This window comes from Ochotona princeps, chromosome 12, assembly GCF_030435755.1.
Source record: "Ochotona princeps isolate mOchPri1 chromosome 12, mOchPri1.hap1, whole genome shotgun sequence".
Lineage (NCBI taxonomy): Eukaryota > Metazoa > Chordata > Mammalia > Lagomorpha > Ochotonidae > Ochotona > Ochotona princeps.
The window spans coordinates 42,778,599-42,791,995 of record NC_080843.1 but is presented as its reverse complement, the minus strand read 5'-3'; the positions used below and the strand labels follow the sequence as shown (position 1 = coordinate 42,791,995).

General features: G+C 41.5%; 1 protein-coding gene across 1 annotated transcript in view; it reads left to right on the top strand.

Moving 5' to 3' along the window:
* Nucleotides 1–496: 496 nt before the first annotated feature.
* The window catches only part of VWA8 (von Willebrand factor A domain containing 8), a 355,373-nt gene continuing 342,472 nt past the window's right edge, over nt 497–13,397 (top strand). Inside the window, exon 1 of the mRNA XM_058670689.1 lies at nt 497–772. Within this exon, the coding sequence (XP_058526672.1) occupies nt 628–772 (145 nt within the window). The 5' untranslated portion in view covers nt 497–627. The remainder of the gene's footprint in view (nt 773–13,397) is intronic.

Genomic DNA, 13,397 nt, shown 5'->3' with positions numbered 1-13,397 from the left:
GGCTTCCTCTGCCTTATGGAAGGCCAGCTTCTTCCCTTCTGTGACTCCCCTGCAGTGCAGCATGACTGAAAACGTGCTCGGCAGGCGTCCTTTCTGGTAGTTTGTCCATTTCTGCCCGTATCACTAAGCCGTGAATGAAAACTTCAGGATTCTAGAAGCACTCATAACAGACGCAGAATGGCTTTCAGGTAACCGAAAAGGTTGGTTACAATCAACGAGAAATGGTGAAAGTTCTCCTATCATATATATTGTGTCAGCTTCCGAAAAGGAGGTGAACCGGGGTCCCAGGCCAGTGAGACGGGATCGTTCAGGAAGCAGTCTGTGGAGCGGCCCGATAGCGGCTCCTCAGGGATCTTGAGGGCGCTGGGGCCGCCGGAAGCGCCGCCGGCAGCGGCTGAATGCAGGTGAAAGGTCGGCGGCCCCGCGCCAGGGCCGGCCCCTGGGCGCCCTGCCGGCTCCCTCCGCCCCGTCCCAGCCCGGCCGCCCGTGCCGGCGGAACGAGTTTCCGGCGGACTCGGCGCGGTGCCGCTTCCTGTCCCCCTTGCCGCGCCGTCTCACGCTGCCGGCCGACCTGCGGGGCTCGGCGCGCCCGGCCCCCTCGGCGTCCCCACAGCGCCCCCCGGCCCCATGCAGTCTCGGATCCTGCTGCTCGGGGCGCCCGGCGGCCGCGGGGGCTCGGCCTCCCGGCGTGTGAGGCTGCTCCTGCGGCAGGTGGTACGCGGCCGGCCCGAGGTCAGACTGCAGCACACCGCCGGGACGGGGGCCGACTCAGGTAACCCGGGGCGCCCCTTGGGTGCCGCTGGCTGCACGCGGGGCTAGTTGTTTGCTGTGCGACTTGCGGCAGAGTTCTTGCACTCTCTGGGCTGTCTTCTTGCCTCGAGGCTGCTTTGACCCTCAGGATTCTGGCTTGGGTTACTGTACACCACAGAAAAAAACAGCAGCTCGCGAGATTCAGGGAAGCCGGACTTGCCCCTGCCCTCCGAGTTCCAAAAGCCTGGAAGCCGGTCCGGACCACGTTCCATCCAAAGCTCCAACAGTTTGCGATGTTTTAGAAGCAGCCAAGAGCCTTTCCAACAGGTGTTCCAAGTTCCACATACGCTCAGTGCGCTGACAACCACAGGTTAATTTAATTAAAACCCTTGAATCTACCAACGAGGTGATTGAAGACCCTAAAAGCAGAGTGACCACACTAGAATCACATACTCCCAAGTCTAGGTTTAGTAGTTTCTTTCTCAGCTGACCTTACGATTCTCAGGTTGTGTGTTGGTGTAGGTTGCTTGCAATGGTTAAGCGACGCGATGTCTCCTGTGGTGCTCTTAGGCAAGAGTTTGTCAATGTCACGATTGCTTAGAATAATAGAGGTTTCACAATGAAGCCCTGGGTGTCATTGTTTCCTCTTGCCGTCTGTCTTCACTGCCCAGTACTTTCGCTTGCTAGAAAACGAGTGACTTCACATTCCATTCATTTAACTCGTTGATTCTTTTTTATAAAGATTTATTTATTTATTTAAGATTTATTTATTTTTATTGTAAAGTCATCTATACAGAGAGGAGGAGAGACAAAGAGGAAGATTTTCTGTCCATTGATTTACTCCTCAAGTGAGCGCAACAGCCAAAGCTGCCAGGAGCAGGGAGCTCTTCCGGGTCTCCCACCCGAGTGCAGGATCCCAAGTCGTCCTCGACTGCTTTCCCAGGCCGCAAGCGGGGAGCTAGGTGGGAACCCGGGCTGCCGGGATTAGAACCGGCGCCCATGTGGGATGCCAGCACGTGCAATTCGAAGCCTTCAGGCGCTAGGCTGTTGTGACTTCAGGTGTTTTGTTGTTTATGTGTGTCCGTGTTGTTTGGTTGTTGCTCCTTTGTCCTGGTGGGCAGAGGTTGAGGGTAGGAATGTAGGCTGTACCTTGGACTTTGACATCTTGGATGCAATCCACTTCTGTGCCACCTACCCATGGGCACTGGAGTGTGAGTTACCTAGTTTTCTGTGTGCTTCCTTAGCTGTAAAATGAGGCTAAGAAGAGTACATCTACTGGGGTTATTGTGAAGTTTCAGTTAGTTAATACAGTTAGTTAATTCAGTTAGTTAATACAGTTAGTTAATACATTCAGTCTAAGTGTCTTAGTGTATTTCAGCTGTGTAGGCGTTGTTCCATGACTTCAGAAAAAAATGAACCCAGTTCCTTTCAGGTTCAGAATTCTCTGGGGAGGCAAATGGAGTAGAGTTAATTGACATGAGAAGAGTGTATGTTGACTATGGAAACAGTAGGAATGAATTCAGGTATGAAGTTTTAAAGTCCGTATTATCCAGTTACTGACAGATTAGTTTTGAATGTCTTCAGAATTTGTGTATGTCAGCAAATGAAAGTAGCAGCTGGCATTTTAAATATGAGAGAATACACACAACATATTAAATTTTTAAGATTTATTTGTAAGGCTGAATTACAGGGAGAGGTGGAGAGAGGTCTTCTATCCACTGGTTCATTCCCCAGATGGCCAAAATAGCCAGGGCTGTGCAATTCATGTAATTTTGTAATTTAAATTTATGTCTTTGGGCTATACTAGAGTTTGTGATCAATGATTTTGGGTTAAGGAAATACAGAACTGTGCCTTAACTGGAAAATATTTATAAATGAGAAAGAAGCTATCTTGTGGTCTCAATTAAGTTCTAGCTCAGTATTTACTTGGAATTGAACCTTGAGAAAATTGCTAACTTCTTTGAATTGAAAAGTATACTCTTTTGACCTTGGGGATAGCCTCATCTTATGTGTATTAAAGAATTTTAGAAGTAAACTCCCAGAATAGTTAAAACTTTATCACTTCTTGGGAAGGTCTGTGTTGGGAGCACACTGACCAGTGTGAGAATTACTGATTCATTTGGTTTTCTCTTGAGTGTAGGTTCTGGATATTTAAAAAAATGGTAATAATAAAAGTAATAGTGATTCCCCTCCCCTGTGGGGACATTCGGTCATGTCTGGAGACAGTCTAGATGGGCGGAATCAGGAAGGATGTATGTTGACTTCTAGTGAACAGAGACCACCGTTCTGCCAGAAGTTGTGTAACGTACCAGGTAACCCCTCTCACCAAAGATTGATCTACCCTCAAAGCGCCTCTGTTGAGAAACCTGAATGAAACCAGCTTCTCTGTCCAAGCTATTGTTAAAGCTATTTTGTGAAACTCATTAAACCTAACGTTGCGCTTGAGCGCATCTGCTGCAGAACATGGACAGAGTGCTGCACTCTGTGGCATTTATGGACAGAAAGTGGAAGGCAGGCACAGACACAGCTCAGTTGGGGACAGCTGGGCTGCTTGCCTCTTGAATGTGGCCTGATCAGTTGGCAGCCTGTGAGTGATTGAAACTCTGCTGCTGTGATTGGCTGGGACGCAGCTCTTTGACAAGTACACTCCCCTGAGCCGTTAGTTTGTATGCTGGGATTACAGTTGCCTTCGGTTACCTAAGGACTTGGAGGATCTAGGGATCCTCTCCATTGCTTAAACACTTCAAAAGAAAAGCATTGAATCTATTCCATAGAGTTGATTGTTTTAAAAATACATACATTCATTAACAGAATCCAGGTCTCCAACTTGGAGGGCGTTAAAAAGTACATGCTAGGAGCATTGCTGCCACAGTTGTGCGTGAAATATATAAATGAAAACATTTTTGAAATTGGTGAAGTACTTAATAGTTAAAATAGCCTTAAAGTATCTAAGGAGAGTATCCACCTTTGTTATGGGTTAGCCAGGAATTAAATGTGAACTATCAGTCATAGCAAAATTCTAAGGAATACTTAGAATAGTTTTCAATACAAAAAAATACTGTGACAAAGCTGTTTCCAGCAAAATTTGTTATTGATGAGACATCAAAGGAATAATGTTACTGTTATTTGCCCCTGGTCAGTGGTCTCAGAAAAGAGCATGTAGGTTTAGATGCTACACTTGATAAAGTTCTACAAGACGAAAAAAAAAAAAAAAGTAAGTCTTCAATTTAAAAAAGTGAATATCTGCTAAATAAAGATTGATTAGTAATTTTTTTTTAGCTTACCAAATTTTGCCTGGAAAATTACTTAGTTGATAAAAATGTATGAATGCTGATACTTTGATGAAACGGCTTGTTTTCAAATGTCCTCAGATTTAAATGCCCCGTATTCTTCCCTGAGCATCCATCTGCCTCTTTAAAATGGGGACCGTCACATTTGCTCTGTCTGCCATTAACTTACAAGAATTGCTATGTTAGTCAGCAGACATTTAGGTTTTAGGGGAAAGAAGTGTGCAAGGAAAAACCATATGTATTTGCTCGATTGGCATGAGGCCCAGTGACTTTAGGCTTGCCTGGATGTGGTGTTTCACGTAATACCTTTAGGACGTGGGCTTCTCTACCTTTCCCTTGGTGCCTCTGCTTTCCACTCTGATAACCCAAGACTTTCACTGTCCTTACAATGCAGTAAAAGCATATTTTCCTGCCAGAATTGACAAACATCCTGGTGAGACTAAGCTTGGGTCATGTGGCCATTTCTGAAACAATTATGACTGAGGGAATGGTCTGGTTAGGTTTGTGCAGAGTACTTGCCTGTGGGGGATTTTGGTCAAAGAGTGAACTTTGACATCGGAACGAGTGGTATAAAACTTAAACCAGTGTCATAGGTTCTTCACAGAAGAGGGGAATTCTGTTGTCAAAAGAAAGAGGAAGGCATATTGAACACGCAAAACACAACAGGTATTCATTGGAAAAGACCTAAAACTCGCTAGCAATGTCCAAAGGGATTTGTATGTGAGTGTCTTATAAAATGTTTCCTTAATTATTAAGTTCAATATAGAAGTGATTTTCCTATATATCATTGGGAAATCCCTTTAAGGATTATTTCAAAAATTAAAATCAAGCCTTCCTGCTTTTTTAAAAAAAGATTTATTTTTTATTTATTTGAAAAGCCGAGTGAAAGAGAGGGAGTGAGAGAGAAAGAGATCTTTTGTCAACTGGTTCATGCCACAGATGAACACAGTGGCTGGGCCAGGGCCAGGGCGAAGCCAGCATCCTGGAATTCCACCCAGGTCTCACTGATGGATGGGAATGGGCCAGATTACTTGCACCCCATCTTCCAGTGGCTTTTCAGGTGCATTAGTAGGAAACTGGGTCCAGAGCAAAGCATCTGCAACTAACCAGCACTCCATATGGTATGCTGTTGCAAGCAGCAACTTAACCTGGTGTGGCTTGTGTTGCAGCAAGGCCCCAAGATTCTTTTAATATAATTCATTCCAATTATTTTAATAATTTCCACTAAAAGTATCTTATATTGCTAAGTACATTAAAAAAAAAAGGATGTTTGGACTCAAATAGCTTGTTTGAAGGAAAGAATGCATTGACTTCTTCTGCCTAAATTATGTTACCTGTTGTCTCATAAGTATTTTCATGGACCTTTGGAAAAATATTTAATCTACTTTATTTACATGAATCGATTACAAATGGATTGATTTATGATCATTTTGGGAGATAAGTTATCAAAGAAGGCATAAAATTGATTAGGGTTTGAAATAATATTTAATTAAAAACAATATTTAGTTAGACATTGTTGTCACTAATTTATCAATTTTTTGGACATTTATTGGTGTCTGGTAGGTCTGAGATACTGCTTTTTGACATGGCAGCTAGAATGGTGATTAAAACATAGTCCTTACACCAAAATGTGTTTCGCAGACTAGGCAGTAGTCTTTGAACATTTGCTTTTGTCTGTTTGTTGAAAGGATTTTTCAAATATGTAGTCCTTTGCACATTTTTAGGTTGACTAGAAGTTTTCCTGATAAGTATGAATAGTTGGAAAGGGTGACATTCCTTGTGTGTTGTAAATATTGACATTTAGATGAAAAATTGTTACAAACTGTTAAGTGTATCTTTTAATTAAAGACCAAATATCCTAGTAATTTCTTTTTACTGTCTCTTTTTTGAAAGTAGATAAATTCTTCCTAAATATCAGAAAATGTAAAATGCTTTTTCTCCTTGAATTTGTATTTCAGTTAAAATCTGCAATAAGTTTAGTCTGTGCAATTTTAATAGGTTTTTATTTGAAAGCTTTATTTTTATCACACTTCTATGCAACAAAAATGTCTAAGTGACATTTCCAGCAGGTTGTAAAGGTTGACATTTTGAATAAAACTGTTACAAAGCTTTAAGTGTATCTTTTAAATGGAAACGTTTAAAACATGTCAATCATAATTAGTGCACAAATGTTCAGAAGAACTTCAGTGTTTACAAATTTTGATAGAAACAAACTTAGGGAAAACACCTTTAGTGACATGAGTGGCACTTTATCCCAGTTGAATATTAAATACCACTAATTAATATGGTTAATATCCTCTAGTTCAGTGTAGCAACAATTCTAATAATACCTGGAATTTGAAGTTTTTTGTGTAACGGTATAAAGAATATCTTAGGTTATTTGCCAAAAAATGCTGATTAGTGGTCAGAAAAGTTTTATGATCTGTTATTAGCTGACAATTGATTGGTGTCCTTTCCAAGTTTTTTGTAGCAAAGAATCAAAAACCACCTGACTTGCCAAAAAGTGGTGTACACACACCTAACACTCATTGGTACCTTGATTTCTGAGAGAGTCACTAAAGAGACTTTGTCAAAATTTATCAAATGGTTTTATCTGTTACTTTCTTGCTTAGTAACTGTTTATGTAAACTATTTACACAAGATGAGTTGACAAAATGATAACTGTTAATTTCAGTATTGTTTTGTCATTACCTTTCCCCATCACGTTTAAGTACTTTTTTGAGACAATTACTTAAAGTCTTTATGATTAACAAGTGGAGTTTATACTCTAAATCCTGTCAGGGAAATTCAACTTTCTGACATAAAATACCTTTTTGCCTTCAGTTAAAATGAATGTATTAATTTATTTATTTTAAAGGATGTTAAGAAAATACTAAAAAATGCAAATTATAGGACCCATTTTGTAAGCTAATTAAAACCAGCAAAGCCATGAATGAAATAATCTTATGATTATAAAAGAAATAATCTAATTTAATGTTTAAGTTATCTCATATGATTATAAAGTTTTACTCTTTCATCTGCTTTCTGATAAAGTAATATAATATTGTGTTATGTAATGTGAACTGCAGGTTCTGATTCATGTTAGGAGAAAATACATGAAAGTGAAGATCGCTTGAGCCTTGCACCCTTGGAAAATGTCAGTGCACTTTAATTCAAAGACTACTGTTGTAGAAGATTCATAAGCAGCAATTATCACAGTGTGAGAAATGCATTACCAAAGCATGAATGTCACAGTGTGTTATCAGAAAGATGGGAGTGGAATGTTTTTATTGAAGAGATGGGGGAAGAGAGAATAATAGCAGGAGAGCATGCTGCCTCTGATCTACTGGTTCACTTTTCAAATGGCCTCAGTAGGTGGCTGGAGTAAGAGCAGGCTGAAGCTGAGGGTCAGGAACTGAATCCAGGTCCCCCATGTGGATGCAGGGTTCAGGAACTTAATTACTTGGGTCCAGGTACTTGGATATCAGATATCGGTGTTCAAACCAGTGCCTTTTTGCTCCCTTCTTTCCTCCCTCCATCCCTTCTCTCTCTCTCTCTCTGTTTGATGGTATGGCTCCATAGTCTCTGGGATTTCCCCTCTTTCCCTTCTTAAGTCCCCCCTCCCACCTCTCCCCCCCAGTCACAAATTTCCTCTTTATTATTACAGGAGTATAGTCCTTCAAAAACAGTCGTTAGTCCATCATTTTGCTATTTAAGTGTATCCTGACCTTGTAGGTATGGACAATGGCAGAGTATCCAGCATCCTATTGTCAAGATATATTTAACAGTTTCATTGGGAGTGGATTTTTGGTTTGGAAGTAGAGATGCATACTGCATTGTATCTTCTCATCTTGAAATGATAGTCTATTATTCCATTCTTCTAGATGACTATATGTACATGCCTGTTTACCTATATATCTATTGATCTTGTATTTTGCATGAAGGTTGCCTTATATCAGAAAGAATATATGATATTTGTCCTTTTGGGATTGGCTTATTTCACTGAGTATAATGATCTGTAGTTGGGACCATTTTGTTGCAAATGGTAGAATTTCATTCTTTTTTTTTATGGATGTATTTTAATTTTTATTGGAAAGGCAGATATACAGAGAGGAGGAGAGACAGAGAGGAAGCTCTTCCGTCCAGTGTTTCACTCCCCAAGTGACCCGCAGTGGCCAAAGCTGTGTTAATCTGAAGCCTGGAGCCAGGAACTTCCTCCAGGTCTCCCACACGGGTGTAGGGTCCCAAGGCATTGGGACATCGGTTGCTTTTCCAGGCTACAAGCAGGGAGCTGGAAGGCAAGTGGAGTAGCTGCCATGATTAGAACTGGCGCCCATATGGGATCCTGGCACGTGCGAAATAGGATTTTAGGTACTAGGCTGTTGTGACTGCAGATGTTTTTGTTGTTTATGTGTGTCCACTGGCTCACTCCCAAAGCTGCTGCAACAGCTGGAGCTGAGCCAATCCAAAGCCAGGAGCCAGGAGCTTTTTCCAGATCTCCCAGGTGGGTGCAGGATTCCAAGGGCCGTCCTCTACTGCTTTCCCTGGCCACAAGCAGGGAGCTGGATGGAAAGTGGGGCTTCCAGGATTTGAACCGGTGACCATATGGGATCCTGGTGTGTTCAATGCAAGGACTTCAGCTGCTAGTCTATTGTGCTGGGCCCAAATTCCATTCTTTTTAATGACTGAGTAGTATTCCTTAGTATGAACCACTGTCTTAACTGGTTGGCTAAACACCCACCTTTGAAGTGATCAATTTTCAAGGAAGATGGGGATCATGCTACAGACATGGGGCACAGGGGGAGACATGAAGAAATTTGCAGACTGTTTGGAAAGCAGGGTGGGAAATGTGGGAGAACATTTAGGCTTAAGGGATACAATGTTCATCCCTGAGACAGGAATACAAGAGTCAGAACTGGTTGGAAATGGTGAGGCATGCACAATACAGTGCTTTGGTATTTTTGGTTGTTTTTGTATTGAGGTTGAGATATTTCTGGAATATCTAGGTCAGGTGTGGAGTAAGCTACGAGAAACTAGGAAGCTCAAAAGATCTGAGCGAAGATAGACCTCTGAGAGTTTTATGAGGGTCGAGGGTTGGACCATTGGTGTGGTTTATGTGACTTAGAAGAGTATAGGGCCCCATGCAATGGCTCAGTGGCTAAATCCTTGCCTTGCATACACCGGGATCCCAAATGAGTGCTGGTTCATGTCCTGGCTACTCCACTTCTGGTCCATCTCCCTGCTTGTGGCCTGGGAAAGCAGTAGAAGACGGCTAAAGCCTTGGAACCCTGCACCCACCTGGGAGACCTAGAAGAAGCTCCTGGCTCCTGGCTTCAGACTGGCTCAGCTCCAGCTGTTGTAGGTGTTTGAGGAGTGAACCCATAGATAGAAGATCTCTATCTCTTCTTTTCTCTGTAAATCTGATCTGTCTTTCCAATAAAAATAAATAAATCTGAAAAAAGAGAAAAGTATAGTATAATAACAAAAGGTGACCAAGAGCATCAACAGTTAAGGCAAGGATGGCCAATACCTGGTCCATATAAATGTCATGATCTCTACCCTTTGTCCACAACAACAGACATGACTCATTGACCACCGACCTCTTCATTAATTAGCCTAATTTGCATCTTGATTTCTTTTTTAGATATGTTAGAAGCCTGTTGCCTGGTTTCCAAATGTTTGGAAGGAATTTTGCATGTCACTATTTTGATTTCTAGTTTAATTCTGTAACATGCTGTATGTGATTTCAGTCCTTTGAATTTCTTAAGTCTTGCTTTATGGTCAGACCTGTGAGCTGTTTGTGTGAATATTGCATGGGCACGTCGAAAGAGTAGATGTGCTGTTATTGTGTATAGTGTTCTGTAAAGATTGTTTGGGTGGGGTGCGTGAGGTGTCTTCAGATCTTCTCTGTCCTTACTCCAATATTTGATAGAAAGATGGAAAATTAGTGGCACTTTTCTGTACTTCCCCATATCCCCTGCTGTTCTAATCACTCCCCCGAGAGGGGTGTGTTTAAAGAACCTAGGTATGGTGGTGGGTTTGCCTTTTTCTACTTTTTAGATCTGTCATTTTTCACTTACTGCTTGATCCCTAGCTCTCTCCTCGCCAGGACAGTGCTGGTGGCTTGATTTGTTCTTCCATGAAGGGCCACAGCTCCTGGTAGTGGCTATACAGTTAACTTTCTTCACTGGAACTCTGACTTCTCCCCTTCGGGCCTAGGGTCATACTGGATTTCTAGTATGCTGGTTCCAGGAACCCTGTTATTTTCCCCAAACAACCTACCTCTTCATGAATTATCCCTTAGTTATATTTGTCTGTTACTCAGTTTAAATGTGCCCTTTGACTCTTTCTGGGAGGCTGTTTCATGAATAGAAAAACATTGTATACAATAGGAAAACCAAGTGGAAAAGCTTAAAATGGATCCAGCTTGTTTAAGGAATAGTGTGGAAACAGTTGTGGGTTGAGTATAATGGGCAGGGGAGGTCAGAAAGGAAAGAGTCAGACCAGAGAGAGCCTTAGGAGCTGTTGCAGACTGAGGAGTGAGTAAAGGCTGGCATTGCTTTAGTATGATTTTACTAGAATTACTGTGGCTGCTCTGTTGACACCAGACTACAGGGGAGCAAGGGCTGCAAGAAGAGATCTCTTATGGAGTGAGATTGAATGCCGACTTGGACTAGAATGAATTGGGGCATAGGAAGAAAAGTTAAGAAGGAATCCTTGCATGTTGATCTGAGCAATTGCAAGGATTTAGCAGAGTTGGGGGATACCACAGGGGCGTATTTTGATGGAAAGATCAGAAGTTCAATTCTGTATACTCAGAAAAAAAAGTATCCTTCCTCCCTAAAGACAAAACAAACAATCCTCAACAAAGAGGTTATTTACAGATGTATTATAGTTGGCGATTGCATTTGGGGCGTCTGCTTCTGCCTTCCCCAGGTTCATCAGAAGAGTAGTAAGTTGGAGTAGAGCAGCTGGGACTTGAACTGGGACCCATATTGGATGTTGGCATCACAGGTGGTACCTTAATCTGCTGTGAAATTTATTTATAAGAAGCGTGAGGTCGGACTCTTTATTTATTTGTAAACAAATTTACAGCCAGCTGTGAAGTTCCTGTGATGTGTAATCTGTGTTTTTCCTAGGTTGGCTATCAGAATGATTTGGTCAGACCTGCTACTGATGCCAAGATTTATAATGAGATCTTGTGCCTCAAACTGTTCTAATGTTCATGTTAATTACTTGGCACATGTTTTGTCAGGAGACCAAAAATTAGTGTTTTCAGGAAGTGAAAACATTCATGAATGTATCTCATTTGCAAGTACCCAAACTGAAATTCCTTTCAATCACTTCGTATTCAATGCCAATAGGTACCAGTCATATTGCAAGCAAACTTATCCTTTAAAAATTTACTTTAAAAATTGACTAATTTGTATAGGAAGGTAGATATGACCTGTCAGACAATATCTAGGAACAATTTGTTTGCGAGACTGTGCTAATCACCTGATTTACAGGGTATTAGTACTTAAAAGCAGTTCAGAAATTTGCATTGAGGGTTACTTGTTGGAACATAGAGAGGTGGTACTGAAATGTGGACTTCTCTCAAGTTCCCATATGAGCTGGATGCCTGGGGCATCTCTGAAAGACTGAGTAAAGACTGAGGGATGGAGAGGGAGGTCCTAGTGTGTTCTGGAAGACATTTTCATCCCTAGGGTTATTGTTCTTGTGTGTGTTTTGCTTTATTGCCTGACTGCTAATTTTGATTCCAGCAAGAACTTGGCTCTGTATGTAGTCCTTATCTTCTTTTTCCAACTCACCATGTGTCTGTAATAAATTTCTTCATTTATAAGACTTTTTCACAGATTTACAGATCTTCTCATTTTTAAAGCCTCTATTTCACAGGGTATTTTGGGATGTGCAGAATTCTTAGATGATTGTAAGCATTCAACAAGCATTGGCTATTATGATCACCATGATTTATGACCTTGGTCTCCAAAGTACCTCACTGGCTGTAGGCTGGCAATGCTGAATGATGTGTTTTAAACAGTTACTTTTTCTAAGTGTCTGTAAATTACTATAATTATTTAGTTTTTCATTTGAATGGTGGGAGCGGGGGCTGAAAGAGTGCTCCCATGAGCTAATTTACTCCCCAAATGTCAGTCACTACTAGGGCCAGCCAGAGCCCAAACCAGGAGCTAAATCCAGGTACCCAGCTCCTTCCCAGGGTCTGCTTTAGTGGGAGCTGTAGCTGGGAGGTCACATCAGATATTTTGAAGTGAATTATGGGTGGTAATAACCTTCATCTAGGACAAGTGCTTTCCCCATTTCTGAGCATTTTCGAGCCCTTTTCAGTTGAAGTTCCATGTGTAGTGCAAGTGTTTGCTACTGCAGAAAGTAAAACAGAGGGGTTGTTTGGGTTAGTCCTGCACAAACTAATGCTACTTAAAAAACAAAAAACAAAAAGCACACCCTGGGCTATGATTGGTCAACTGGCTAATCCTCTGCTTTGTAAGCACCAACATCCCCCATCGATGCTGGTTTGTGTGTTGGCTGCTTTTCTTCCCATGCAGCACATTGTTTATGGCCCGGAAAAACAGTGGAAGATATTCCAAAGCCTTCGATACCTGCATCCATGTGGGAGACCCGGAAAAAGCTCCTGGCTTCAGATTGGCTTATCTCCCACCATTGTAGCCATTTGGGGGGGTGAACCAGTGGATAGATGATCTTTCTCTCTGTCTCTTCTTCTCTGTGTAAATCTGCCTTTCCAATAAAAATAAATCTTTTAAAGAGAACAACACCCACAACAAATAGAACTTCCTTAAAAACAGTATTTAGAGAACTTGTGCCCTCTTTACTTGTATCATGGAGGATTTCTTGGGATTTATGCTACTGGCACATTATTCTTTTTAGCAACTAGAAATGTAGAGTTTTGAAGGTCATTCTGTTTGAAAACCTGAAATTATATGTGGTAAAATTGGCAATGTATAAATATATACATGTGTGTGTGTGTGTGTGTGTGTATGTATAAATATAAATGAGGCTGTATGTGAAAGATTCTACCCTGTTGTGTTTTGCATGATCTTAAAGAACTTTCCTGAATGTTATTGCTTCTACTAACACTGCTACTAATGAAAAAATAAAGCTGTTAGTGTATTTTATTGCATTTCTCCTAAATTAACATTCAGATTTGTGTTTTTAAATTTTAATTTTATTGGACAGAGAAACAGGATTTGTATCCACTGGTTCATTCCCCACAGACCTGGGAAGGCTTGGCTGAATGGAGCTGGGAGCTGGAAATGTATCCAGGCCTCCTATGTGGGTGGCAAGAACTCAGCTACTTGAGCCATCCCTGTCATCCTCCCAGGTTTTGCATTAGCAGGACAT